At 30.1% G+C, this 25,752-nt stretch overlaps 4 protein-coding genes across 4 annotated transcripts in view; 3 read left to right on the forward strand and 1 right to left on the reverse strand.

Moving 5' to 3' along the window:
• The first annotated feature begins 714 nt into the window (after positions 1-714).
• On the forward strand, positions 715-4,161 carry LOC109600386 (transferrin). Its single transcript, XM_020016530.2, has 8 exons — positions 715-866; positions 1,394-1,496; positions 1,560-1,699; positions 2,008-2,286; positions 2,346-2,503; positions 2,558-3,590; positions 3,648-3,922; positions 3,986-4,161. Exons 1-8 carry the CDS (start codon positions 773-775, stop codon positions 4,076-4,078), a joined length of 2,175 nt encoding a protein of 724 aa, XP_019872089.2. The 5' UTR covers positions 715-772; the 3' UTR covers positions 4,079-4,161.
• Positions 4,162-4,299: 138 nt separating this feature from the next.
• The window catches only part of LOC109600377 (free fatty acid receptor 4-like), a 48,539-nt gene continuing 27,086 nt past the window's right edge, over positions 4,300-25,752 (reverse strand). Inside the window, exons 2-4 of the mRNA XM_049965733.1 lie at positions 14,896-15,158; positions 8,765-8,921; positions 4,300-6,198 (exon numbers count right to left, since the gene is read on the reverse strand). Of these exons, the coding sequence (XP_049821690.1) occupies positions 5,239-6,198; positions 8,765-8,921; positions 14,896-15,104 (1,326 nt within the window). The 5' untranslated portion in view covers positions 15,105-15,158 and the 3' untranslated portion in view covers positions 4,300-5,238. The remainder of the gene's footprint in view (positions 6,199-8,764; positions 8,922-14,895; positions 15,159-25,752) is intronic.
• Positions 12,389-17,922, forward strand: LOC126265096 (protein insensitive-like). Its single transcript, XM_049965734.1, has 2 exons — positions 12,389-12,482; positions 15,705-17,922. The coding sequence occupies exon 2, from the start codon at positions 15,848-15,850 to the stop codon at positions 16,760-16,762; it is 915 nt and encodes a 304-aa protein (XP_049821691.1). The 5' UTR covers positions 12,389-12,482; positions 15,705-15,847; the 3' UTR covers positions 16,763-17,922.
• Positions 19,064-19,901, forward strand: LOC126265097 (protein insensitive-like). The gene has a single exon (XM_049965736.1). The coding sequence runs from the start codon at positions 19,198-19,200 to the stop codon at positions 19,843-19,845; it is 648 nt and encodes a 215-aa protein (XP_049821693.1). The 5' UTR covers positions 19,064-19,197; the 3' UTR covers positions 19,846-19,901.

The raw sequence follows: 25,752 nt of genomic DNA on the forward strand, positions 1-25,752 counted from the left end.
TTCCTCGAAATGATCGATTTGAATCTACTGCAATTTTACTCTGCTTTTTACCTTTCTGGAACTTTTCAACAGATCATGTTTAATTTATATCGATAAATTGACACTTCTAGCTATTTTTAGCTTTAATGCCGGTCACAGAAATAAATTATAAAATCAATTGTATTGAATATAGGGTTTGGTTGAATTACTTATGTACCCTGCCCGAAATAAAATGTTGTATTAAAACTATGTAAATAAAAATATCCGTATATAAATTGAGGTACGCTTAATAATTATAAAATTAATTTAAATTAAAAAGAACTGCTCTTTTAATAAAATGAGAATAATTTATTGTATGATAATTTAATAATTTTCTATTCACATCAGTCATCTTCTGAGAATAATTTTTTATACTTGAGGTTGAATTAATTAAATTAAACTCTCATATGGGTGTTGAGAATTTAAATAATTTAATTTGATTAGTAAACATTTCTTTTGAAAAATACAAGTATAATTATTATATAACATTATATTAAGTTTCACAAGAAAAATAAAACCTTGACCCTCAACAACAACATCTATTGGTGCAATTTATTTTATTAGCCATTATCATCCAAATGAAATTTCCACAAGTGCAATCAATATTACCATATTTGTTTATGCTCTTCCTTATCAACAACCTCAAGGGGGAACCCAGTGTTGCGTCTCTCTTGTTTATATGATTCATGAAACACATATAAGAAAGACCAGTTCGAAGATTTTGCTTCAGTCGAAGACCGGCCGACAAAGTGAAATGAAGCTGGTTGTGTTCGTATTTATCGCGACGGCCTTTGTGGGCCCGTCCACCAGCCACTGGATAAGGACCCGTCGCGCGGCCCAGAACGAATGTGAGTAAACTTTCTAACGAGTTTGGAGATTCATTCATTTGAAATGAAAAAACAAATACCGGCTAGTAATGGCATTTCGAATGTGAGCCGCCAGAGGTGAATTATTCATGTTATGCATTTATTTATTACTACTGGTTTATGAAGGAGACTTAGAATTGCATTATATTTAACTATGTTTAATAACTGGGATCGGAGTTAATTTATTTTATTTTATGTAGGTTTAAAAATTTTAAATATACATTGCACCAGCAAAAAGTGAAATGTGAAAAAATTACAAAGAAATTATTTTTACCAAAAAATTAATTTGCATACAAAGTTACTTATTAAATTTTATATTATATCTAGTGTAATAATTATGTTTATTAATTTGTAAGGAACAAGTTTGCTTGGGAATTTTTCTGAGATATTTTTATCCACCAGCGACATGAATATTCATATATTCTGGTGAACGATAGCCTCATATTATAATAAAAATAAACAAAGAAAGCGGTAAAACAATTATATACACATAATAATTTCATTTGTAGTTAAAATGTGTGTACCGGAAAATTTGCTGGATTTATGTAAGGACATGATAGCAGCTGAGACCAAAAGCGCAGCTAAAATAATTTGCATTCCTGCTAGGGATAGGTAATAACTACATAAAATATAAACCAGAAGAATTTCTTTAATAAATTTATTTGCCTATTTTAGGATTGAATGTATTGATAAGATAAGGGAAAGACAAGCCGATTTTGGTACGTTCGACCCTGAGGATATGTACGTAGCATCCAAAGTAGAAAATCAAGACTTCGCGGTCTTCGAAGAAATCAGAACGAGGGAGGAGCCAGAAGGTAAATATATAAATTCAAGGTCAACACTATAACATTACAAATCTGCTTGTGAATAACAATTGTGCAAAAAATACCACACAATCAGTAATCAATAAATCAGCAAATTAATGAATAAACTGAACTCATATAACGAGCCAAGTTGAAGAGTAAACATCTTATTTACATATAAATTTTACAATGAGGGACATTAAGAAATTGTAATTACCCATTCTTTGAAGATTAAACTCGAGCTATTATTATTAATCATATGTGTATAAATAATACAAATTGATTAATATTATTCTATTTACACAATAACAATATTTTAGCTGAGTTTAGATATGAGGCCGTAGCTGTAATCCACAAAGACTTAAAACTGGACAGTCTTAAAGACCTTAAGGGTCTTAATTCTTGTCACACCGGTGTTGGTCGTAATGTAGGCTACAAAGTACCATTAACTAAACTCAAGAATATGGGCATTATTGGTAAACTCAATGAACCAGACTTATCACCCAGAGAAAATGAACTTAAAGCCTTCTCCACCTTGTTCAGCAAAGCTTGTATTGTTGGAAAATGGTCACCTGATCCTAAAATCAATCAAAAACTCAGTAAGTTTCGTATACATTATTTGAAACCATTGTTTATAACTAGTTTTATTAATTGACAGAAAAAACATATTCAAACCTTTGTGAACTTTGTGAACATCCGGACGTTTGTGACTACCCCGACAATTTCTCTGGCTACGATGGAGCCTTACGATGTTTGGCCCATAATGGTGGTCAAGTCGCCTGGACTAAAGTTATCTACGTCAGAAAATTCTTTGGTGTAAGCAGAAAAAAATATTGTAAATTTAAGTAATGTTAAATACTGATTCTTCAGCTTCCTGTTGGTGTTACTCCTGCATCAAAAACTGACGAGAACCCTGAAGAATACAGATATTTGTGCCCCGATGGCACGAGAGTGCCCGTAACTGGTACTCCTTGTAGATGGGCAGCAAGACCATGGCAAGGTTACATGGCCAACGCTGCCGTCGTCAAATCCATCGACGAACTGAGAAGGAAGATTGAAAATCTCAATACCGTTGGATCACAAAAACACGCTAAATGGTTGGAGAAAGTGTTAGATTTGACCGATAAGAACGTTCCTAAAGAAAACAAAGTCATTGGCCCTGGCGACTACTTGGACAAGGCTAACTATACTGATGTCCTTGAACGTGACTACGGTCCGCCGTTCAAAACAGTCAGATTCTGTGTTACATCCAAAGATGAACTTGAAAAATGTCAAGCGTTTAGCAAGGCTGCGTTCTCAAGGAACATCCGCCCACGTTTCGACTGTGTTGAAGAGAAAGACGTCTTTGACTGCTTCAAAACTATCCGTGATAATGGTGCTGATATCATCACTCTGGATGGAGGATTGGTAGCGAAAGCCCAAGCTGAATTCAATCTTAAACCAATCGTTGCCGAACAGTATGGAAATCAAGGTGGATCTTACTTTGCTGTAGCTGTGGTTAAAAAGGATTCGCCATATAAAAGTTTTGCTGATTTAAAGGGTGCCAAGTCCTGTCATACAGGTATAGGCAGAACAGCTGGATACAATGCACCTTTGTATACTTTGATTAAGTTGAACTTAATTAAAAATACAGACTGTCCTTATCCTAAAGCTTTATCAGAATTCTTCAGTGGAGGCAGTTGTTTGCCAGGTTCTAAAGATCCAAGAAATAAATTGACGGAACCAGTTTCAGAAAAGCTTTGCACATTGTGCGGCGGTGATGTGGACAAAAAGGATTTAACCACCAAATGCAACTTCGATCAGTCAGAAAGTTACAGCGGATATACTGGAGCATTCAGATGTTTGGTTCAAGGGGGCGGTGACGTTGCTTTTGTCAAACATGTTACAGTTCCAGGAAATACTGGTAATTATAAATGAATTAATTTAATTAAACGTTTTTATGACTTTCATGAAAATCTAGATGGTAAAAACACTGAAAGCTGGGCTGCAAGCTTAAAGTCTAGTGACTATGAACTACTTTGTCCCGATGGTGGAAGAGCACCGGTTGAGGAATTCAAGAAATGTAACTTGGCTCAAGCTCCTCCTCATATGGTTGTCACTGGTAACTCAAAATCTGATGCTGACATTGATGAAATAAGAAATGCTTTGCTATCTGCAAGTAACTTATTTAGTAAGAGGCCAGACTGGTTTAGAATGTTTGGAGGTTTTAATGGCAAAAAGGATCTCTTGTTTAAGGTAAACAATTAACATAGATTGGTATCTTCAGAAAATTGATATTATGCATCCAATAAATTTTAGGATTCAGCCACGGGCCTTGTATCCATTTCCGGAGAATCTGAGGTGCAAAAAACTTATTCGCAAGTTTTGTCTGTTGTCAATGGCTGCAATTAGTTTTAGAAAATCTTATATTTTATAAGTCGATGTTTAATTGATTTTCAATGACAATAAATACTTTTTGAGAAAATTTTACAAAATTAATGTTATTATTCTAAACACATCACACGTCAAATAATAACACAATGAATTTCCTTTTAATATTTATTATGTACATTTAGGAATCAAAATATAAAAATATAACTAAAACAATATACCTAAATATAAAATAAATTTATACTTAATTCTAACAATTGACTATATTTTGAATGGAACAGTCACGAATTAGATTAATTACAATACTTGTACATCTAATATGCAAAAATGGAAATAAATAGTATGAATCATATTCATCCCAATTGACAAAAAAAAACACAATTACAATTGTTCCTAAATTTATAAAGAGTAACAAATAATTAGGTCACTCTTGCAAAGCAGACTGAAACTCTGATTTAATTACGACATCCCTCATCAATTAATACTTCATTCATACATTGTAAAGTAATTAATTACATGTTCATCTACTCTATTGGAATGTTAAAGTTATAATAATACATCAAATTAACATTTCATACATATAGGTAGCTTACATTTCCACCCATAAAGTTTATCACCCGTATTGACGTCACATAATACTCTATAATGATACACAACAACAAAGTATGTCTTAAAATCATCAGTCCTCCAGTAACTTTTAACTCTACTCTTCTAAGTGTTTAATTTTCTTTTAATTAAACAACATTGTTCAAAACACATAGATCTAGTATTGACTTTTCAAATGAGTATTATATAATTGAATAATGTTATCTTTCATCGTAAATAATTTGTTGTTGTGTATGCGGTTATAGCAAACTTATTAACCTCCTCGCAACTCATTTAATACTGACAATTAATTCAACTGTATTAAGAATTATGTATGGTAGTTTTGCCATTTTACGTTTAATGACGAACATAAAAACCAATAATACCTTAATTCCATATTCACATATTCTGTAACAAAAACATTCATTTGCATGCTGATTAAAACTAAACAAGCAATCCTCGAAACTCCTGGTGGAGACAAAGGGCATACAACCAGCCTGAAAATTACCAACTGTAAAAAATAGACTGTTGCTTTATGTGTAGGAGGTCAATATAAATGCTATGACCGCTTACGACCGTGTCGAAGCGAATCTAATTTACGGCACATCATTCTGGTTCTCACTCACTGAGTTTATAAAACTTTGTTTTTTAACAGACTTCGCATTTCCATTTTGTCTCCCGCTAGACGGGGTGACTGGATCCTTTATAATGTCTGCGCTCTTGGTTCCGCCCTTTCTACACCAAATGCGTATTAAACAGGCCCTGAAGTTGTCCGAAAGGACACCGTACAATACAGGATTAACCAACGTGTTGAGAAACGCAATGGCCAGTGCGGCGACAAAATGATACGAGCGCAGAAAGAAGTTCTTGTCTTCGTTCGCCCGTCTGCCGTCGATGTATATGAGCAACATCACCACAGTGATGGGCAGCCACATGACTAAAACGACGATCACATTCAGGAACAGCACCCTAACTACTTTAATGTGTTTGTTCAGTCTCATCTCTTCGTGCTGCGACATTGACCCGTGTCTTGGATTGCTGTTGGACCCGCTGGGCGAGGACGATGAATATTGAGCGGAGAATTTTCTAGTCCAAGGAACAAATATATCCGAAAGACTGAGCTCGCTTTGCCTCCTCGTTTGGGAACGGTTGCAGTTTTTTATTTCGACGGCGCTCAACATGACACACGATGTGGCCCATGCGTTCTTGGTCGATAGGATCTTTTGGAATATCCTGTGGTAGTGGTAGACTAGCAGTGACATCGGAAGCAAACATGCGAATAATATGACTGGAATTATAAAACAAAGAGAGTAGTGTATGTTGTTGGATTTGGGGAAGATCAGCGTGCAGACTGCGTCGCCTTTGTCGCTGGTCACCTCGCGGAACCACAGTAAGACGGGGATAAAGATGACGGCTGTCGACAGCCAGATTATGGAAGAATAAATGGCAGCTTGTTTGGGAGACATCTTGGAACGATAGGGGGGTATTACTATGCAGCGGTGGCGGTCGATGCTTATCAGAGCGAGAGTCCATAGTAGTACTATTCCGGAGACGAACTGAAACATAAAAGATATATTTTATTTATGTGGTTTAATGTGTAAATTTGTCAAAATAAAACACTATTATAAAAGTAATAATATACTAGTTTTTTATATTGTTTACTGAAGTCCCCGGTCTGACATGAATATGGCAGTATATACATTCAATCAGTATGTGTCAAAATTCCATGACATTTTGACAGTGAGTTTAGGGATTGCAGTTGTTTTAGTGACCCCAGTTTTGTGTGTTGATTAAACATTATTGATATCGAAAAATATTGTTGATGTCAAAAAGTGGGTTGATAAACTTTATGGGGACCCTGCATCAGGGAAATCAACACTTATTGATTATGCTTGCTATGATAATGACCAAAAACTCAAAAATTTGCTGGCAAGTATTTTGGGACGCACATAGAATTTTGTCTTGAAAAAGACAAAACTGTCAATAGTGATTATTACATGGCACTATTGGACCGATTGAATCCAGAAATGAAGAAGAAACGATTCCATATGCAAAAGATAAAACTGTTGTTTCACCAGGGCAGTGTTCCGTGTCACAACTCGATGAAAATAATGGTTAAATTGGATCAATTATGCTTTGAATTGCTTAGCCATCCACTGGACTCTCCATATTTATCCTCCAACTGGCTTTTTGCAGAAATGGGAAAGGTGCAGTTGGGAAAGAAATTTAACTCAAATGAAGAAGTAATTGCCGAAACTGAGGCCCATTTTGAAATCGTTTTACATAAAAGGCATCTAAAAGAAACGTTGGAATGAATGTATCACTCTTAAAGAACAGTATGTTGATGAATAAACTAGAGTTTCTAAAAAATATTTTTCTCAGTTAGACCTGAGACTTGTTAAAACTGCCAACTCTCAAAATCAGCAAGAGCGTAAGTATCTGAGATAATTAATTAATTATAAGTTGTTTTTAATAGAAACTTCAGTAAAAAAATCTATTTAGAAGGGCCAAAAAATATCAAAGCATTCGGAAATAGAAAAAAGTGCTTTGTAATCTTATTAAAAACCATTTAAGGCGGAAAATAATTAAAATTCGTAAATTGAGTTTCCAAAGAGTAAATTGAATGTATTACTTCTATATTAATTATTTATTAAAGAACATTCAACTTTCGTAAAGCCTTGTTTAACGAAATTGTTACTTGAAATTTAAAAACACTTAGTCTGAAGTCTGATTAAAACATAACAAAAGGAACGATTATTTATTTGCGTTTCAATGTTTGATATAAAGTTTGCAAACTAAATTTTAAATTTATTTAATAATAAAATGTTTTGAAAATCATACAGGATTTTAGTATTTAATTTAATAGCTGGCCATTCTTCAAGAACATTAGCAAGCAAAGACTGTTGGAGCCATATTTTGCACATGGTATATCTCACCACATTCAACTATATTCGAATGTTATAATGTGTACCTAGACTCGCTCTGTGACCAACCTGATGCCAACTGTTTAACAGAGAGTGTAGAAATTATAACGACAAATCTTCTTAAGAAAGTTTTCTCTGTGGCATTTTATGATGCTAAATAAGAGATAGATTAAGAATGAACCAAATAAAATGTGTTCAACCTACTAAATCCCTTTTTTGGAAACAAAGAAGTGGAATGCTATTTTTTTATGTCCATTGAATATATAAAAAGTAAAATAAACTTAAAATACTGACCATCTAGAGCTGCAAATATTCAAATAATATTACTGGCCAAAAAAAATATATATATTGAAAATATTTTTAAATATATTTAACCTATGAAATTTAAATTATCCTCTTCAATAGATATGCACTGTATTAATTTGTAATAATAGTAGAATATTATTTTCTTACATACCTATATTTGATTGTGAACAAATACGGAAACATTTTCATTTAATATCGTATCAAACCAACTGACGTTTCACACTTTGCCGAGAAAATATAATTTAGCTCTGAAATAATCCATTTGATTAAGTCATATCTGTCTGCAGGAAGTTAGATTACTTAAAGTTTTGATTATATTTGACTTCATAAATAAATCTTGCACATATTCCTCAAGGTTTGATAAGAACTAACAAAACTTTAAGGAACTAGGACACATCCTGCAAACATAGTAAAGGAATGTGGTATTTTAAATAATAAATTTATTTAATATTTTGCTAAAACTGCTTACCGGGAAATAGGTTAAAATGCTAAAATAAATTTCTTTGTATGTCACATTTACCTTCAAGCTCGGAATGCTCGTTTCTTGTAGGTTATTTCACATGAAAAATGTATATAAAACCAAATTTAAATAACCTATCTGATTTTTTACATGACTCTATCTCTCTACATATATTTTGCATAGTTTCCCATCTTCAGAAGAAATCTAGTGGAAAATTAAAACTGAATCTAATTTATATTCAGTAGAGGATATCATATTCATAAAAATGCATGAATTACAAATGGATCCTCAAATACAATAAAATCAAAAATTTTCCCATACGAATGGTTTCCTTAAAAGCTTCCCAAACAACGTATATACATAAATCTGAGATGCAATTTGTCCGCAAAAGTTTTCTTGCGACCGGTGAATTATTACCGCAACAGTTCGTACCTGAATGTATGGAATGATTTTACATGCGATATTTCCCAGCTTCCAAACGGCGACGATTCTCGTGTAAGCCACAGTCGGTATCGTTATGGCGAATAATAAATCTGCCGCAGCCAAATTCAAAACGAAACAATTCGTCACCGTTCGCATGTCCGGGAACCTGAAACAAAAATTGGGAGCATTAACACGTTTATTTATGATATTGCGGCAATTTGAAAAGCAGGGATAAACAGTGAACTATGGATTGAATTGCAACCGGAGTCTATTTATAGACATAAATACAGTTCTGCGTACGTCTCCCGGGCTTTTTAAGGGGTGCGTTGGATGCAGCTACAGAGATAAAAGGGCCAATTCCTCATGATATATGCCCGTATATCCGCTTTCCAATAAATACGAAAACCCTCACTTAATATCCATACATATATCAAAGGTTAACCCAGTTTCGGAAGCGAAAAAAATAGGGAGAAAGTTTGGAAACATAAAAGGGCTGCAGTCCACTGCAGCCTATTTATAAACAGAGGGAAACTGGGTTAAAAAATAATTATTATGAATGGTTTTCTACGTCGATAATTAGTTGATATAACGAAAACTAAATAATGAATACACAGTGTTGGTTTATTTTGTTCATGTATGTAAAATATGAATGGGAAAGAATCAATTAACAAAATGGTTATTTTTATAACTTTTGTTTTCTTCGCAACACCATAAAATGCTGAATACTCAATATAGTAAATGCAGTTTTTGCCTGTATTGGACACACTTAATCTCAAGTCCAAAAGACTGATTGAAGTGCGCGAATCTACTTCTCAACCAGTAAATTTAAAATGTTGAAGCTGATGAATGACAGTAGATGCAAAAATAAACCTTTGTTATATTGAGTAATTAATTTTCTTACGGTGGTATCATTCAATCATGCAAATCCTGCTGATGCATAAAATGCAAAGTGGATTTAATTTAATGAGGTTGTGTAGACTGAAGGTTCACGTAGTTCCTCTTTAGAAACGATCAATACCTAGGTTTGTTATGACAGTGATGTATCGTTATTGTGTCGTCTTCAAAGTTGAACCACCAATTAATTATACATTGTCTATTTATAGCATCCTTATTATTTCCTTAACACGCACCTTTTCAAAACAAACTATATTTACGACGGGCGATAAAGAGATAAAACAGGGAAAATAATTCGGCAAATTAGTTCATTAATCAAGAGCAAACAACACAAATGTTATTCAATTAATTTGTTTATGGAAAGTCTTCGGGGGAAAATTTTCTTCGTAAGTGTGTCATGCTGTCACTGAAACCCTTGTTAACGGATAATGAACGAATAGGACTCGTAGACTAATGAAATTATAGAGTTTAAGTTACACAAAGTGATATGTAATTATAAAATAACTTAATTTGACAGTTTTGAACAATATTATTATTAATGTCGTTTCAGTTTTGGAGGTTTGTCCAGACGAGAGCAAAAGATTGGTGCCACATATTTCATTCAATTTGCTCTAAAGTATTTTTGATAAGACTTCTCCAATTTTGTCGCAGGGTGGAAAAAACAAGCAAATTATTTTTAGAGAAAAACGGAATAAATATTAATTTAAAATAACAAAAACTAGATGGAGACTTAATATAAACAAACAATATTTTCCTACAAGGTTATAAAGAGCGCTTCCCTGCTGTTGTTTTTATTTTATAATAATTTAAAACCCTACATGTTTCGACTTTAATAAGTCATAAGATGTGTATAATACTATATTAATATAATAAAATTTTTAATTTAAATTAAAAAAATAATATATTTCATTTCAACTTAAAATTTAAATAAATGTAAAAAATACTTTTTGAAGATCGAATGGTATTTTTGTTGAATTAATTTGTTTTTGTATTTTATTTAATCAATGACTACAGTAGAGTAATTTTAGTTTATGAATTTATTTTGTTTAATTTAAGAGAAATAAAAATAAAATGCGTACGTTTCCGCACCTGTTTCTCTGTTTATGTTATACTTTACTCTTTATTTTGTTAAGTACCGTAAAATGAATTTACATGTTTAACGTTTAACTTTAAAATAACATTTATTCAACAAAATATTGACCATTTTTTGCCAATTCTTTGAATTGAACAGAAAAACAACCTTAATTTTCACCTCCTGTTCAGAATTAAATTCTTTAATACACAAAAAATTAAACAATGATAAAAATTAATAACAATGTTACATAGAAATATCTGAACTATAATAATGGTGGATGTAAAAGAACTGTTTTGAAACTTAATTTGGGTTCATGAATTCATAATTTGTCATGAAGAAGCAGAACGTATCTGATCAAGATTTTTTGAACTTGGTCAATTTAAGAACAATTCCTTTGCATTATAAATAAGTAATATTATGACATAAAAATAACCTATAGACTTGAAAAGATTAATTAATTTAACTAAATAGGTATAAAAAACCTGATAAACAAACCAAATAATATCCAAGCGCAACGAGACTATAGTTCAGTCGTTTGAACTTATATTTTGACATCCTAAAACTTGTCTCAAAATTCACACATGATAGGATAGTCGCAACTTAAAAAGTCATAGGTCAAAAGTCACAAAAATCGATTTTTTCCACATTTTTTGTAAAGTTTTACGCTACTTGTATTTCTAATCAATATTGTAGAGAATTTAATTCTCTCTCAAGTTGTTTCTTTCTTTTATTGATAATCCTGCCAGTCACGTAGACACTAATTTACACAACTTGACATTGCGCTCGCGACATTGCTAAGTCACATGGGCAAAAAATATGATTGAATATAATGTAATAGTTAATAAAAAACGTTAATTATATATTTAACAATAATTTTTTAAACTTTATACCATATATTTTCGATCGGGACTACCAGTTAAACTCAAATTATACCCTAGCCCCACGCTCTCTGCCCTTTATCTCGACAACGGTTCGACGTATGAAAAAATGTTTAAAACAAAAGTTATAGAGAATTTAATTCTCTACAATATTGATAAGAAATACAAGTAGCGTAAAACCCATAGGAAACGAGATATTTACAAAAAATGTGTAAAAAATCGATTTTTGTGACTTTTGACCTCTGACTTTTTAAGTTGCGGCCACCCTGTCATGTGTGAATTTTTAGACAAGTTTTGGGATGTCAAGTTTGTACGAGTTTTTAGCTGGGTATCTGGATTTCCGAGATATTCACCTAATTTTAGCTAATATGACTGGACTATACACGTAGAAAATAAATGAATATTAGCCTTTTTTACTTTTTAAGATTGTTGTTTAAATAAATTTTGATTTTAGTTTTTACTTTTAAAATGAAATCTCCACGATAAGAAATGATATTTTTAATTACTTATTTCGCTTCATATTGTCTTACCCAGAACGAGTGGCGGAAAAAATTTCCGACACCGTGTTTGATTTCGGCTAATGCGAATCACATATTTAAGAAAAAGTCGGCGTTAAAAAATTAACGTACATTAGAAAAATTAAAAATCTGGAACAAATATATTTATATTTACCATTATATAAAAATGTGTTTTAACTGTGGAGGAATAAACAAATCCAAAACAACATAACCCCCAAAATTTAAGAACATGTCATCATACCATTCTGTGCGTCTCGTCTAGTATTTGTCTTACATATCTGTTATTTTATTTAATTATTTTAAATGTAATGTCAATGAATTGTTATGTATGTGTATTTTAATTGCCTTTTAACATTTGACATGTAAGTAGTCACTTTTATTAGTTAAAAGTTTTTTTCCATATCTTACAGTAAAAAGATTAAAATTAGGTTAATAAATGAAATTAACAAATAAATATTTGTATCGAATTACTTTGTAAAGTTTAACATAATTTTCCGTCGATTTTGCATGTATTAAAAGCAACAATTTTTTTTTTGTTGCAAATTTAAATCTAACAAGCATATTTTTATTCAGTGAACTGAATCACGTAAAAGCATTCTACAATTGTACGTGTCTATATTCGTGGGTGGTTTTAATAATCACACAAAATGAATATTAAAATATGATTTAATAATAAAACTTTATTATGGTTGCATATTTAATGGAAACATAAAATGTTTATTTCCGTTATAGTTTATTTACTCAAGTAATGTCAAATAATTTAAATATTAAATATAAACATTTTCTTTCTTCTTAAAATCATGTGCTTATTTCTAGTTTAGTACCGAATATTAATTCCATAATTATGACATTTGAAAAATAAAAGATTACGTTAAAACCCTTTTAATATTTAATCCCATCTGAATATAATATTACAATTATGGGTTTCTCAAATTTCTCAATAAAATTTCACAGGTATTAAATGTGGATGAGTATTGCAGTATCTGATGAGGCATATAATTTCATTTTAATAGTATATTATGATATTCAACCAACAATAAATTGTTTAATACATTTCTTTGAACTCAACACAGAATTGAAACACATACCTAACCAAATTCTCGAAATCAATAGAGTAAATATAAATGACTATTTATTATATAATTTAAACAATGAGATACGGTGTGATTAATTTAATCCAATGCAAGCAGAATATATTAGTCAGTTTGTGTTTATAATAAGAATTCGGTCAACTATCATAAGTAATAACAATAAAACGTCCGAATAAATATTTCTTACCACAAAAGAACATAAATTGTGTTTTGTGCTTATGACACATTTATGCATTAAATCTTGAAAACAAAGGACATTTGAAACTTGAAAGGTGTATATAAAAATTCCGTCATGTCTGCGACTCTGATTTCTAATTTTTGTTGAGGATAATTGCTCAAATTTGACCCAGTTTAAAACTTAACTTTGCTTATAACATGATTAATTATTAAGGATCTTTTTACATTAGCTCGTTAAATAAAATAGGACGCCCTATTTACATAAGGGTAATAAACGATTAATATATTCAGGCATTTCAAACGCTGTTAAAATAAATACAGTTTCACCGAACAAGTCGCAAATATAATTGGAAATTCGCGGAATACAATTTGTAAAATCGTAACTTTACAAAGTCGTTATTTTAAGAACACGGATACCGGATATATCAAAGAAAATTTGAAGGTATATTTAAATTATGTTATTCTATGTAGATTGATGTCTAAAAATAAATTGAGGGAATAAAAATGAATGTAAATTAAAAATACTCATTTCCTACTTTTCTGTCATAGTAGCTGCTTTCAAAAAGAATGTATCCAAAGCGAAATTTTTGCATATTAGCCTTTAAAATTTACTATTAGAGGCCTTGTATTAGATACGTATGTCATGTATATAAGAAACTATTCTATGTTTTTTTAACTTTCAACTCTAAAATAACTTTCTTTTAAACTTTATTTATATAAAAAAATTATCAATAAAAATTATTGCTAATACACAATTTAAAATTTTAATTTAAATTATAGTATGTGAAATATTTTGCTTAGAATTTATCCTTATAAATTAAAAATAATATATAATTATTATAATATATTATTATTAATAACTTTTTCACGAGTTTCAAAAAGTAAATTGATGTCGCGAGAAAATAATTCTGGTTAAATAAAGTTCAATCTTAGAAGTCGAATATCCTCTTGAGAATATGGAAAATTCCACGTGTAGTCCACCTTCTACTTATCAAAATCTTCTTTGGTTTAAGACTAAAGAACTAATACACCAAGTTTACCACCTTCCGCAAACATTGTTGTGACTAGCCCATTTTTCGTTATATGTAACAGTGTAATTAATAAAAGACTTATTGCCAAATAATATTGCATAAGAATTTTGCATGATATATTACTTAATTTCTTTGTTAGTACAAGTTTCAGTATGACATGCACGTTGTGCATTTATCGACACATATCACCATTAATTTATATTTTGTGGATACATTTTTATGTCTATTTAAGATATTTTGTTTAGGGGATAAACCGGATTAAACTTTCCATATTGTCATTTTGCCACTTTAAATCACACATTTTTAAAGATGTAAAACTTTTTGGACAACTAATAAATTTAATATAAAAATTGTTTAATGTAAAAGAACAAAACCATAATCATTTCCAAAGTGGTTCGAAATCGCTCTTGTTTATGTTATCCAAAACGACATATTCGATTTGGCGATAACGTGGAATCCCGTTGCACTGCACTCACCTGGACACACATATTACTATAGATAAGTTTGCGGTGATGGATATTAAAAATATCAACGCAAATATCGTGAATTCAACAGCGATGAATGCTGGAGGTCGAGTGTTCAGTTCAGTAAAATAGGTGAAAAAATATCGGTCACCCCAACCGCTTTCCTTATCGAATCCATAAACATATGAGGAGTTCCATGAATAATCGCTATCATATTCCATTGCTGATCCATTAACGGGCACCTGATTTTATGTCACAGCTGGAATTATTCATATCTGTAACAAATGTGTGACATTAGTAAATATCGAGAAAAATCCGCAAAATTTATTTTAAGGGGCCAATACACATTCTAAACATAGATACAGTTTAACTTTTAGAATCTGAATTGTAGTTTATTATAAAATTCATATTACTTTATAATTTCATAATAATTATAATACATACATATTAACACACTATAAGCGGGTCGGGTAAAAATACCCGTCTCGAGAACTGTTGATTGTTAGTGAACCGGATAATTTTTACCTTTTTGAATGTACTTACTTCAAAAGTGGGGTGAGATAATTTTACTCTATTGGTTTACATACGGAACTGAAAGAATTATCTCTTATTTTTTGTCATCATTCAACAAAATAGTTTGGACTGTTTTGCTGCCCGCCTATAGTGTGTTAAGTATATATAAGCTTTGTAAATCAGATATGTGTATATGAAATAAAATAGATTGTTGCCATCAAGATTGACCTTTTACAATACTCTAATGATTCTTCATTTATTTGATATAAAATTTTCAAATTACTAATATCGAATTAATTATCTTATAGGAAACAATAAACAAGAAAAGGAGGATAAAAGTGCCACAGATGATTTAATTAAATAATATTATCTTCATATGAACACTCCCCCGAAGAGTTAATGAATCTACGCCAATTGTTATTAAAGCTAAAATATAATATTATCTACGAAAATGTCCAAGAACGTCGTTTTATATGAAAAAAATATCGACAATTTGTTGAACCTTTTGGAAAATTCCATGGACCGTATAATAACCTCTCAAGATGTTTGGAAAAAGAAGGTTCTCATAGTTGCTAAAGATGCGGATGTCTCTGTTCCATATGGTCAAGATAGATTGTTGGCAATGTTGCAACGTTACATCCAAGTTTTAACAGCAGACTCCAACGATTACAATTATAATTTGAAGCTTCTTTCGAATATTGCTGTAAACACTACTGTTACCAGAATTCAACCAGATCATCAAGTACAAGGACAAGGGTATCAAATTAGTCCTAAGACAAAAAGAAATGTAAGAATCTTACGAAAACCAAATCATACTCAAATAACCTCCACTGAAATACAGTGTAGAAATTACACTGAATTGGATAGTGACTCGGGCATTTCAAAACGAACAATATCTACAAGTGAGGAAGAGGAATATTGGCTACCAAGTAAAAAACTATGTATGGTAACCTCAAAGATTATGCAAAACAGGACTGCTTTAAATAATATCAACATGATTGATGGTTATGTTACGATCGGTTCTTCGGGAACCAAAGTCAGTCTTCTTGACTATTATGGAATTAAGTGGGACTGCACAACCAAAGCAACCAGAGGTTTGATGGATGTTCTTTTCACCAAGTCAGTAATGGCAACTTCCTCGTTAACTGGTAAGCTTAGTCCAGCCTTCAGGGATAGAAAACGGAAGAAGCAATTGGATCCTGTTATTGTCAACGATATAATCGAATGTATATTGAGGAAATTCGAAAACGTTGCTAATAAAAAATTGGTGCGGCAGATTATCACTTCCAAGTGTGCAGATGAGTGTAAATTGTGGAAGAAAACTTTTATAAAAATAAAGGGTAGTATTCCTAACGACGAGCTTTAAATATTAATATACTAAATTAATAAGTTGCTATTTTCTATGGTGTGTCAGGAATTATTAGAAGGTTGTTGTAATAGTTAAATTCAACCACATAAACACAACTATTCACATTACGATATTGTGTTTTTCATATATAAGTATAGCCACCATCAATATAGAATATTCTAAATACACCTGGGTGAAATATGCAATGGAAAACCCAAACGTAATGTATCAAAGTTATGTTTGCATGTTGTTTGTTGAAGTTAGGCAGATTTTCTGGGACACCTGCCAAAAATTATTTGTTACTTTTATATGTTCAATTCTTGTTTCAAAATTTCTTCATGTCCATCAGTCGTTGCAAGTTAAAAAACAAAAATATATTTTTGTATTTGCATTTAAGATATTTGATTATTAATCTTGAGAAAATCTACAAAAGTTTTGTAAATGGCTATTGTATAAAAACCTAAATCACATTGATATTTCCAAGAATTGATTTTCCTTGACTGACTGTCGAGGGTTTTGGTAGATTTTAATATAAATCTATTAAAGTGAAGTTTATTAATATCACATATCATTTAAAATAATTTAAAATAGAGAACAGATAATAAAATTAACAAAAATTGAAACATAATTTAACATTTCTTGATTATGTTAACAATATAATAATAATATTGTCCTTTATATACAATTAGCCTCCAAAACTAGTTCAAACTTTTTATAACGATTATAACACTTATAAAAAATGCAAAATTTGCAAATGTTTTAATAAATTTGCAATATTAATTGTATTATTGTATGTAATGTATCGATTTGTAATTAGGAGGTTGCTGAGTATTTGTTTTCACCCATATAAACATAACTATTTACATTATAATATTGTAATGTAGAATATTTTAAGTAGTTAGTTATTTTAAAAAATTAGAATTTTAAGTTGTTTTAATAATATTGTCATAATAATCCATTAAAATAAGAGAAAATTATACTTCCCATCATATTCTCATTCATAATTATAAAGAATAGAGTTTTAATTAAGGCAATATTGATCAGTTATAGAACAATTTATTTTATCAGATGTAATTGGTCTATCTGAACCACAACATTAGTTAAAATAAGTAGAGATATTATTTTATTGTAATAACTTTTAATTATATGTATAATTATAACAACTTTTTAGTATTATATTTTAGAGTAATAAATTTTTTTGTATAAATATTTGTTTTTTCTTTCGTTTACTACATTTTCGAAGCTCCAATTATAGCATTCATGCAATGCCTGAAGAGAAGAGAAAATTAACTGGTTATGATTAATAGAATTTAGAAAAAAACACATAAATAATGTATCAAATTAGTTTCGTAAAATAATAAATATCTGGTGTATATATATCAAAATCTTTTTTTTTACATTATTCATTCATATTTAACAAAAATGATATAAATATTTTTAATTTAAATAATATTACATAATTTAATTTTAATAATATAATAATCACATTTATTATTTAAGATAAATGAAACGTATCTATATTTGTTCACACAGTAAAAGTAAACGTGAAAGTATAAAAAATACTGTTTAATTAAATTAGTAAAATAAACTGATGTTGTTTTGTATTGTGAATTTGTTTGCTCAAACTAAAGTAAATATTAAAAAATATATTGTGCAATTTATTTCTGAAACCCCTTGGGTTGTTATTGAGATGAAGATGCTCAATAAAATGTTATATTGATAAATAAATACATACTACGAAAAACATTTTTAATGTTGGACTTTTGTCTTGTATTATTATTAGAATGATATTTCCAATTAATTATCAAAAACATTTTTATTTAAAATAAATAATAAAATTACTAGTCTTAAAATATCAGGTAATGTAGGTAAAATGTATCACAAGGACAGCATAAGTTGAGATATAGGTAAAAATTAAGGGTATAATCTCAAAATTAATAATATAGACTGTATACAGGTGTATAATTTCAAGATAAAAGCTCAATCTCAGACTCAAGTAGTGTATTCGTACAAACTTCCCTCCGAACAGTTGAACAGACAATAATAATTATTTATTTATTATTAAAACAAGCAAATCTACGGAAATGTCCAAGAACCTGGATTTGTGTGAAAAAACAATCGACAATTTATTGAACCTTTTAGAAACTACGATAGAGCGTATACTTGCATCTCAGGACGTATGGAGAAAAACCGTCATCGATAGTGACAAAACTGACAAATTGTCAGTTCCGTATGGCTATGACAGATTGATGGCCGCAGCACAACGTTGCGTCCAAAAAGCTGGCATAGAGCCTACCGACCTCAGTTACAATTTGAAACTTCTATGTGAAATTGCTGTAAGTACTTCTCACGCCTCGCATGTTTCTGCGACAGAACATAATCCATCAAGTTCAAAAGCTGAGAGAAAAGAAAACACTGGTACCACAAAACAATCTGCAAATGTTGCAAAAATAATGAAGAAGGAACGTGTTTCCGACGTTTCTTCTGCCAGACAGGAAGGTGGATATCCAGAAGCACAGGAGCCGGAAGAGCAACTTAAGATCAAAAGTGAATGTGGCAGTGACATAGAAACTCCATCTTCGAGTGAGAAAGACGAAGAGTGGTTGCCACGTAAAGTAAAGCAGTCAGAAACGAATGCTAATGTATCCGTCACAGAAACACCGAAGAAAAAGGAGAAGAAGGAAGAAGAGATAGTTAGCAGAGTTGCTTTAAACAACATGGAAGTGGTTGATGGTTACGTTACGATTGGTTCCCTGGGAACCAAAGTCTTAGCAGACAGCTATGATAGAGTTGATTGGAGTTGCTGCGCAAAGGCGACTAGAGGATTGATGGATCTTCTCTTTAGCAGGCCTGTAATGGCAACCTCTTCACTCTCTGGTAAACGTAGTCCAGCGTTCAAAGATAAACAGATAAAACCGCAATTAAATCCGGTTATAATCAACGACATAACCGAGTGTGTTATGAGAGAACTAAAAGAATTGAATGTGTTGAAGAGTGCAGTACGACACGTGATGACCACCAAATGCGCTGATGAGTGTAAATTACTGAAGAAACAGTCTTCTGAGAAAAGATCTGTCAAACGCAAGTATCACTCCTTGTAAGGAATGATGAATTTGTTCAACAACCCAATCCCATTGTTAGGCATTATATCACAACAACACTTTGATGATGATGAACAAGTATACTAATGTACTCTATAATACGATTATAGAATCGCCATACACAACGACATTGTGTATGGTTTCTTAATATCAATTTGATATATTGATGTACTAATAATAATCACAAATTTATGTAGTACTACAATTATATATTATATATTCAAAAATTGTAAATATTAGTTTTAAGGTTTAAGTATGTATATATGTGTATATTACATATACACTAAGTGTCAATTTTGAGCTATTAATTATCTAGTTAATTAGTATAATTTAATTTCTAATTTATATAAATATATATAAAAATTATTTATATCAAATATATGCATATGTATATAATTGTATATTACAATACAATAAAATGTTAATTTTAAGCTTTAGTATAGTAAATTTAAGTGTATGTTACTAGTTAATTAGTTACATTAGTATAAATAAGTGTCCTGAATATTCAGGAATTATTTATATCAAAATAATAAAATAAATAATATAAATATATTTGTTTTTGTAAACAAACTTAACTTATATTACGATATTGAAAAAAGAATAGAAACCTTATCAATATCTAATATGTAACACATGTTACAACGATTTCTGATTTTCTGCGTCACCTAAATCCGTCCAAAATAGAGACTATCACAGAATTTGACATAATACAATAATTTCTATTACATAATTACGGATAAACATCTAGCAATCCATTAGCAAAAATTATTACACTTGATTCAATTATATAATTTTCACCACTCATAGTTCTAGTAACATCCCCTAATGGTTTAAGAATTACTGCTAGTAACTCGTTTCCAGACAAAATATGAATCATGTTTTATAAGAGCTTCAGTGGTATGAATGGGATTTTCAAGCTCTACAAATCATGTAGTATGTTGAATTCCATCTAGTACTTACGTTTTGTTTTGTCTTACTAAAAATAGTATCATGGCAGATGAATTTTTAAAAAACGCTGCAATCCCTTTAATTTTTTCCAAAACTCCGGAACCGTATTTTAAAGAAATCTGAGCAATAAGGTTCACGGTGTGTGCATAACACCCAAAATGAGTGAACTCTGACTGAAATGAAGTTCTTCTTTTATTGTTCTCCTAATATTTGAAACGTTGTCTAACATAATCATTAAAATTTTATTTTTTAAATTCCATTCTTCAGTATTTTTGACAAATAACGTTACCAAGATTGAAAATAGTATAGTCTTTCACCAAAAACTTCGCATCCTAATACTGTATGTTTAATTTCTAAGTTATTGTAACTGCAGTAACTCCCAAAAAATTGTCTGTTGTAGATGACGTCCCACAATCAGTTGTAAAATTAACTCTATTTACATTGTTCATTGCTTCTTTACTTTTTTTATACACTTCATATTTAGCCGGAAGTAAAGTACACATTATTTTTCTAGTGGTTATTTTTGTGTAGTAATCGGTATGATGGATTAAGTGCATGTACCAACGTTCGATATCCATGATATAGCTGAAAATCATTTTGGTCAATATCAATGGATTCACTTTACTAACGGATGTTTCCTATCCATATGCTTTTTATAAATTGTTTGATATATTATTTAAACAAAGCCCTGATAAATCTTTCACAAAGTAAATTAAGAAAATATTTTTCCAATTCAAATTAATTGTTTTTATTACTGTGTTTAATTTTATATATTTTCAAAAATAAAATTACACAAAAATACTGATTGTTTCATATAAAAAATAATAATAAATCTAAATAACTATACTTATATTATTTGTATTAATGTCAATTCAAAAAAGAAAAATTTATTTACTTTAAATTGATTTTCTTTGACTTGTTTAAAGTTGATTTGAAAAAAAAAATATTTGAGGTATTAGTTGTTTTAAAAATACCGAGGCCCAAAAAGTTCTGTTTATAACAGAGGTGGCCAACCTGTGGCTCGCGAGCCAGATGCGGCTCTTTGTGGCTCTCGATAAATGTGCGAAAGTTTCCTTTTTATCCAAAAATTATCAAGAGAGGAGAAGTGAAATAAATGCGTTTAATTTTTAATACTTAAATTCAATATACATATTTTGTAATTGCTGTAAAAATTCGAATTTTGTACATACCCTTATCTAAAGAAAGTTTTAAATTAGATCTTTGGTTTAATATATTTTATACAAAAATTTATGAAAACAAGTCATTCGGAATAACTTTTATTAACAAGGATCACATTGTCGCGACAATACATCGCGACGTGCTGTCGAACTCGGGGATGAATCGTTATAATAATAACGCTCCACAAAATAACGTTTTTTGTAGCGGGCGATTTTTGTGGAACCAGTATCTACCGGTAGCATATGCCAAATTTGTTTGTGTAGTCACGTAAAGATTATAACACCCAGGAATAGCGTGGGCAATGCATATTTTTGTAGAGAAGGTTTCATGCAATAAGTACTCAATTTGTGATTAAAACGTAATTATTTGAATAGCACACAATGATTAAAAATAATTACTATATTGGCAGATGGTCGTATTCATAAATACAAACATCAGAATATTTATAATCAATATTCAATATTATAGACCAAATATACTAAAAAAATCGATGTGTGAATTTTTTTAAAATATATATAGACTATCGCCCTTAACATGTATATACAGGAACTCTCTCATTTTGAAACTTTTCTAGAATTTTTTGTTTAATTTGTATCGATAAATGGTCGCCTCTACACAGAAATGGATTATAAAGTCAACTGTATTGAACCTTGCTCGAAATAAAAAATTATATAAAAACTATGTAAATAAAGATATCCGTATATTAAAAAAGAAATGAATTAAAAAGAATCGTTTTCTGGTTGTAGTATATTTCGTAGCTATATAGCAGCATAAAATCTTAATGACATTAGTAAATAAATGTACGATAAAAATTTTCTGCAAATCGCAGTTTTAAAAAAATCACATTCAGTTTTTTATTAAAATAATTTGTCGTTGATTTTTTGAATTAAATAAAATCTTACAGGAAACAGAAGAAAGGTACCTAAGTTGATTTTTAGGTAAGAGAATTAGATGAATGATCTCAAAGTCAGTAATACAAATAATACAGGTGAATATTTTAAATATAAAAGCTCACTCTCAGATTCACATAACATTGTCTTATATAAACTTTTCATCTAATAGTTGTTATAATAAGAAGTCTTATTATATTACTCCGAAAATGTCCAGAAATGTCGGTTTATGTGAAAAGACTATTGACAATTTGGTGAACATAATTGAAAACACTTTGGACCGTATAGAAATGACTCAGGATATATGGAAGAAGATGTTGGAAAATCGCAATATCCAAACATCATTTCCTTATGGCCAAGAGAGATTAATGGCAGTAATGCAACGTTGCACCCAAATTCCACCATTACAGCCCGATTCTGCTATGGAAAATCAAAAAACTAGTATCAAAAAATCTGAATCTGATTCTTTCGCTGAGACAATTAGCGATCAAGAGGGACTGCCAACAAATTCCGAAATACAACATAAGATCAAAATTGAACATGAAGATAGTTTGGAAACTAGTTTAAAAAGAGCAAGAGATGAGGAAGAGTGGCTTCCACGTAAAATACAACGTACGGAAACCAACGCCAATGTATTGGTTTCTGAAATACCTAAGAAAAAGAAGAAGAAGGAACCTAAAGGGAGTAGGGCATCTCTAAGCAATATGGAAGTGATTGATGGTTATGTCACAATCGGTTCTCTGGGAACCAAAGTCGCAGTTTCTGACTATGATAAAGTTGATTGGAGTAACTGCAACAAGGCGACGAGAGGTTTGATGAATATTCTTTTTAGCAGGCCCGTAATGGCAACCTCTTCACTGTCTGGTAAATGTAGTCCAGCCTTCAGAGACAAGCAAAAGAAGCCACAATTAAATCCGGTCATAATCAACGACATAACCGAGTGCATTTTGCGAGAACTAAAGGTCGAGAAGAGTGCAGTACGTATTGCAATTACTACAAAATGTGCAGATGAGTGCAAGCTGTTCAAGAAAGAAGAGAAGAAATCTAACAAGCGTGTAACATTGTAGGTTCTGAATAAACCTGAAGCAGCGAACATTTATACATTACCCACCACAATATATAACAGTTTTAACAACAATTACTTAATCACCACACTAAATTTATAAGTTGATTTATTAAGGGTGAAGGTGGACGGTATAGAACAATATGTTCATTGGTAAGTAAATTGAAACTGTAAATTATAAGAGATACAAATGTTCCTAATTAATGTTATTGTACCGTGTATTACTAGTGTCATCCATTATTATGAAAAGTAAAAAGTAGTGGAAGTAAATTTTCACTAGATTTATTGTAAAGAACATAAAACTGAATTTTCTAATAAATTGATTATAATTAACTTGTTTTTATTAATTATTCGTCGTTCTCATTTTGTTTAATTATAATTAACTACCTTATTTTAAATTATACCTTACAAGGTAACGTTCCTGTTGCTTTGTTGTAATGTTGTAAGGAATTTTATATTCAGGATTAAATTAAGAAAATTGTAGTATATTACTCGCGTTTTCTATAACATCCAATATTATTCATTAAATTAAATTTATTACTTACTTAGATAATAAATAATAATTATTATTCTTTCTAAATTATTTTTTATTATAAATAATGGTCAATTATGTTTAAATATCTGCTAAATTTGTTAATATTATTGTGTATTTGTTATTTTTATAATTATTATTTATTATTTACTTAGATAATAAATAATAATTATTATTCTTTCTAAAATATTTTTTATTATAAATAATGGTCAATTATGTTTAAATATCTTAATATTATTAAAATATTTTAATACGACACGCCAAAATGAACAAAAATTAGTTTGTATTATGTATATATATATATGTATATGTATATGTATATATATATATATATATATATATATATATATATATATATTGTGTGATTTTGACAAACTATTTTCGATTCAATTCTATTTAATTGTAAAGCATGAAAATATGTTACTTATAGACAAAATGTCACAATTTTTGACTCAACACCAAAACCTACAGGGTAATTTTTTGGCATGAGAAATGAAGAAATTATACTGGCAAATTTTTTATAGAAAATCTAACTATACCACTGGATTAAACAACCCCTGTAATGGGTATATACCAAATTTCATAATAAATATACATGTTCATAATTCTGTTATTTTTTAAAACAAATAGTCAGTAAACTGACAAAAATAATACACATATTTTTCAAGAATATTGAAATATTATAAATATTAATACTGCATTTCAGAGTATTAGTAAATATATTAGCAAAATAACAACGCATTCGCGGTTTAAACCATCCATCGGTTGTCGGTTTTCTTGGGTTTTTAGTGTTCGCAGATTGGTATGGGTTATTTGCCATAATCTGTTCACTGTGGTTTACGAGTATACATATTTTTTGTTAAGCAATAAAATGGAGTGGATACATGAAATTATTTTCAAATTACTTGATTTTATAAAAAAATGAAGTACTGTGGAAATCGAAACATCCACAACATTATAATAAGATGCTCGGGAAGATATTGCACGAGAGATAAATTGTGATACCCAGAATGCAAAAAAAAAGATTCCTCGCTTTCTTCTTTATGTCGAGAAAAGGCCAAAATAAGAAAAAGTCAAGGTGTGGAAGAAGGTAAGAAAATATTTTACTAAATTTATATTTATAATAACACATATTATTAAATAATTTAAAATTATAAATATAAAATTATATTTTTTAAAATTACCATTACGAGAATAATAATTTGAAAATAGTAAAAGTAGTTTTTATTATTATTTATATTTAATGATTGTTTTATGTACACAGAAACTCTACCAATTCTCTTCGAATATCTTGG

The sequence above is a fragment of the Aethina tumida genome, chromosome 3, assembly GCF_024364675.1.
Source record: "Aethina tumida isolate Nest 87 chromosome 3, icAetTumi1.1, whole genome shotgun sequence".
NCBI lineage: Eukaryota > Metazoa > Arthropoda > Insecta > Coleoptera > Nitidulidae > Aethina > Aethina tumida.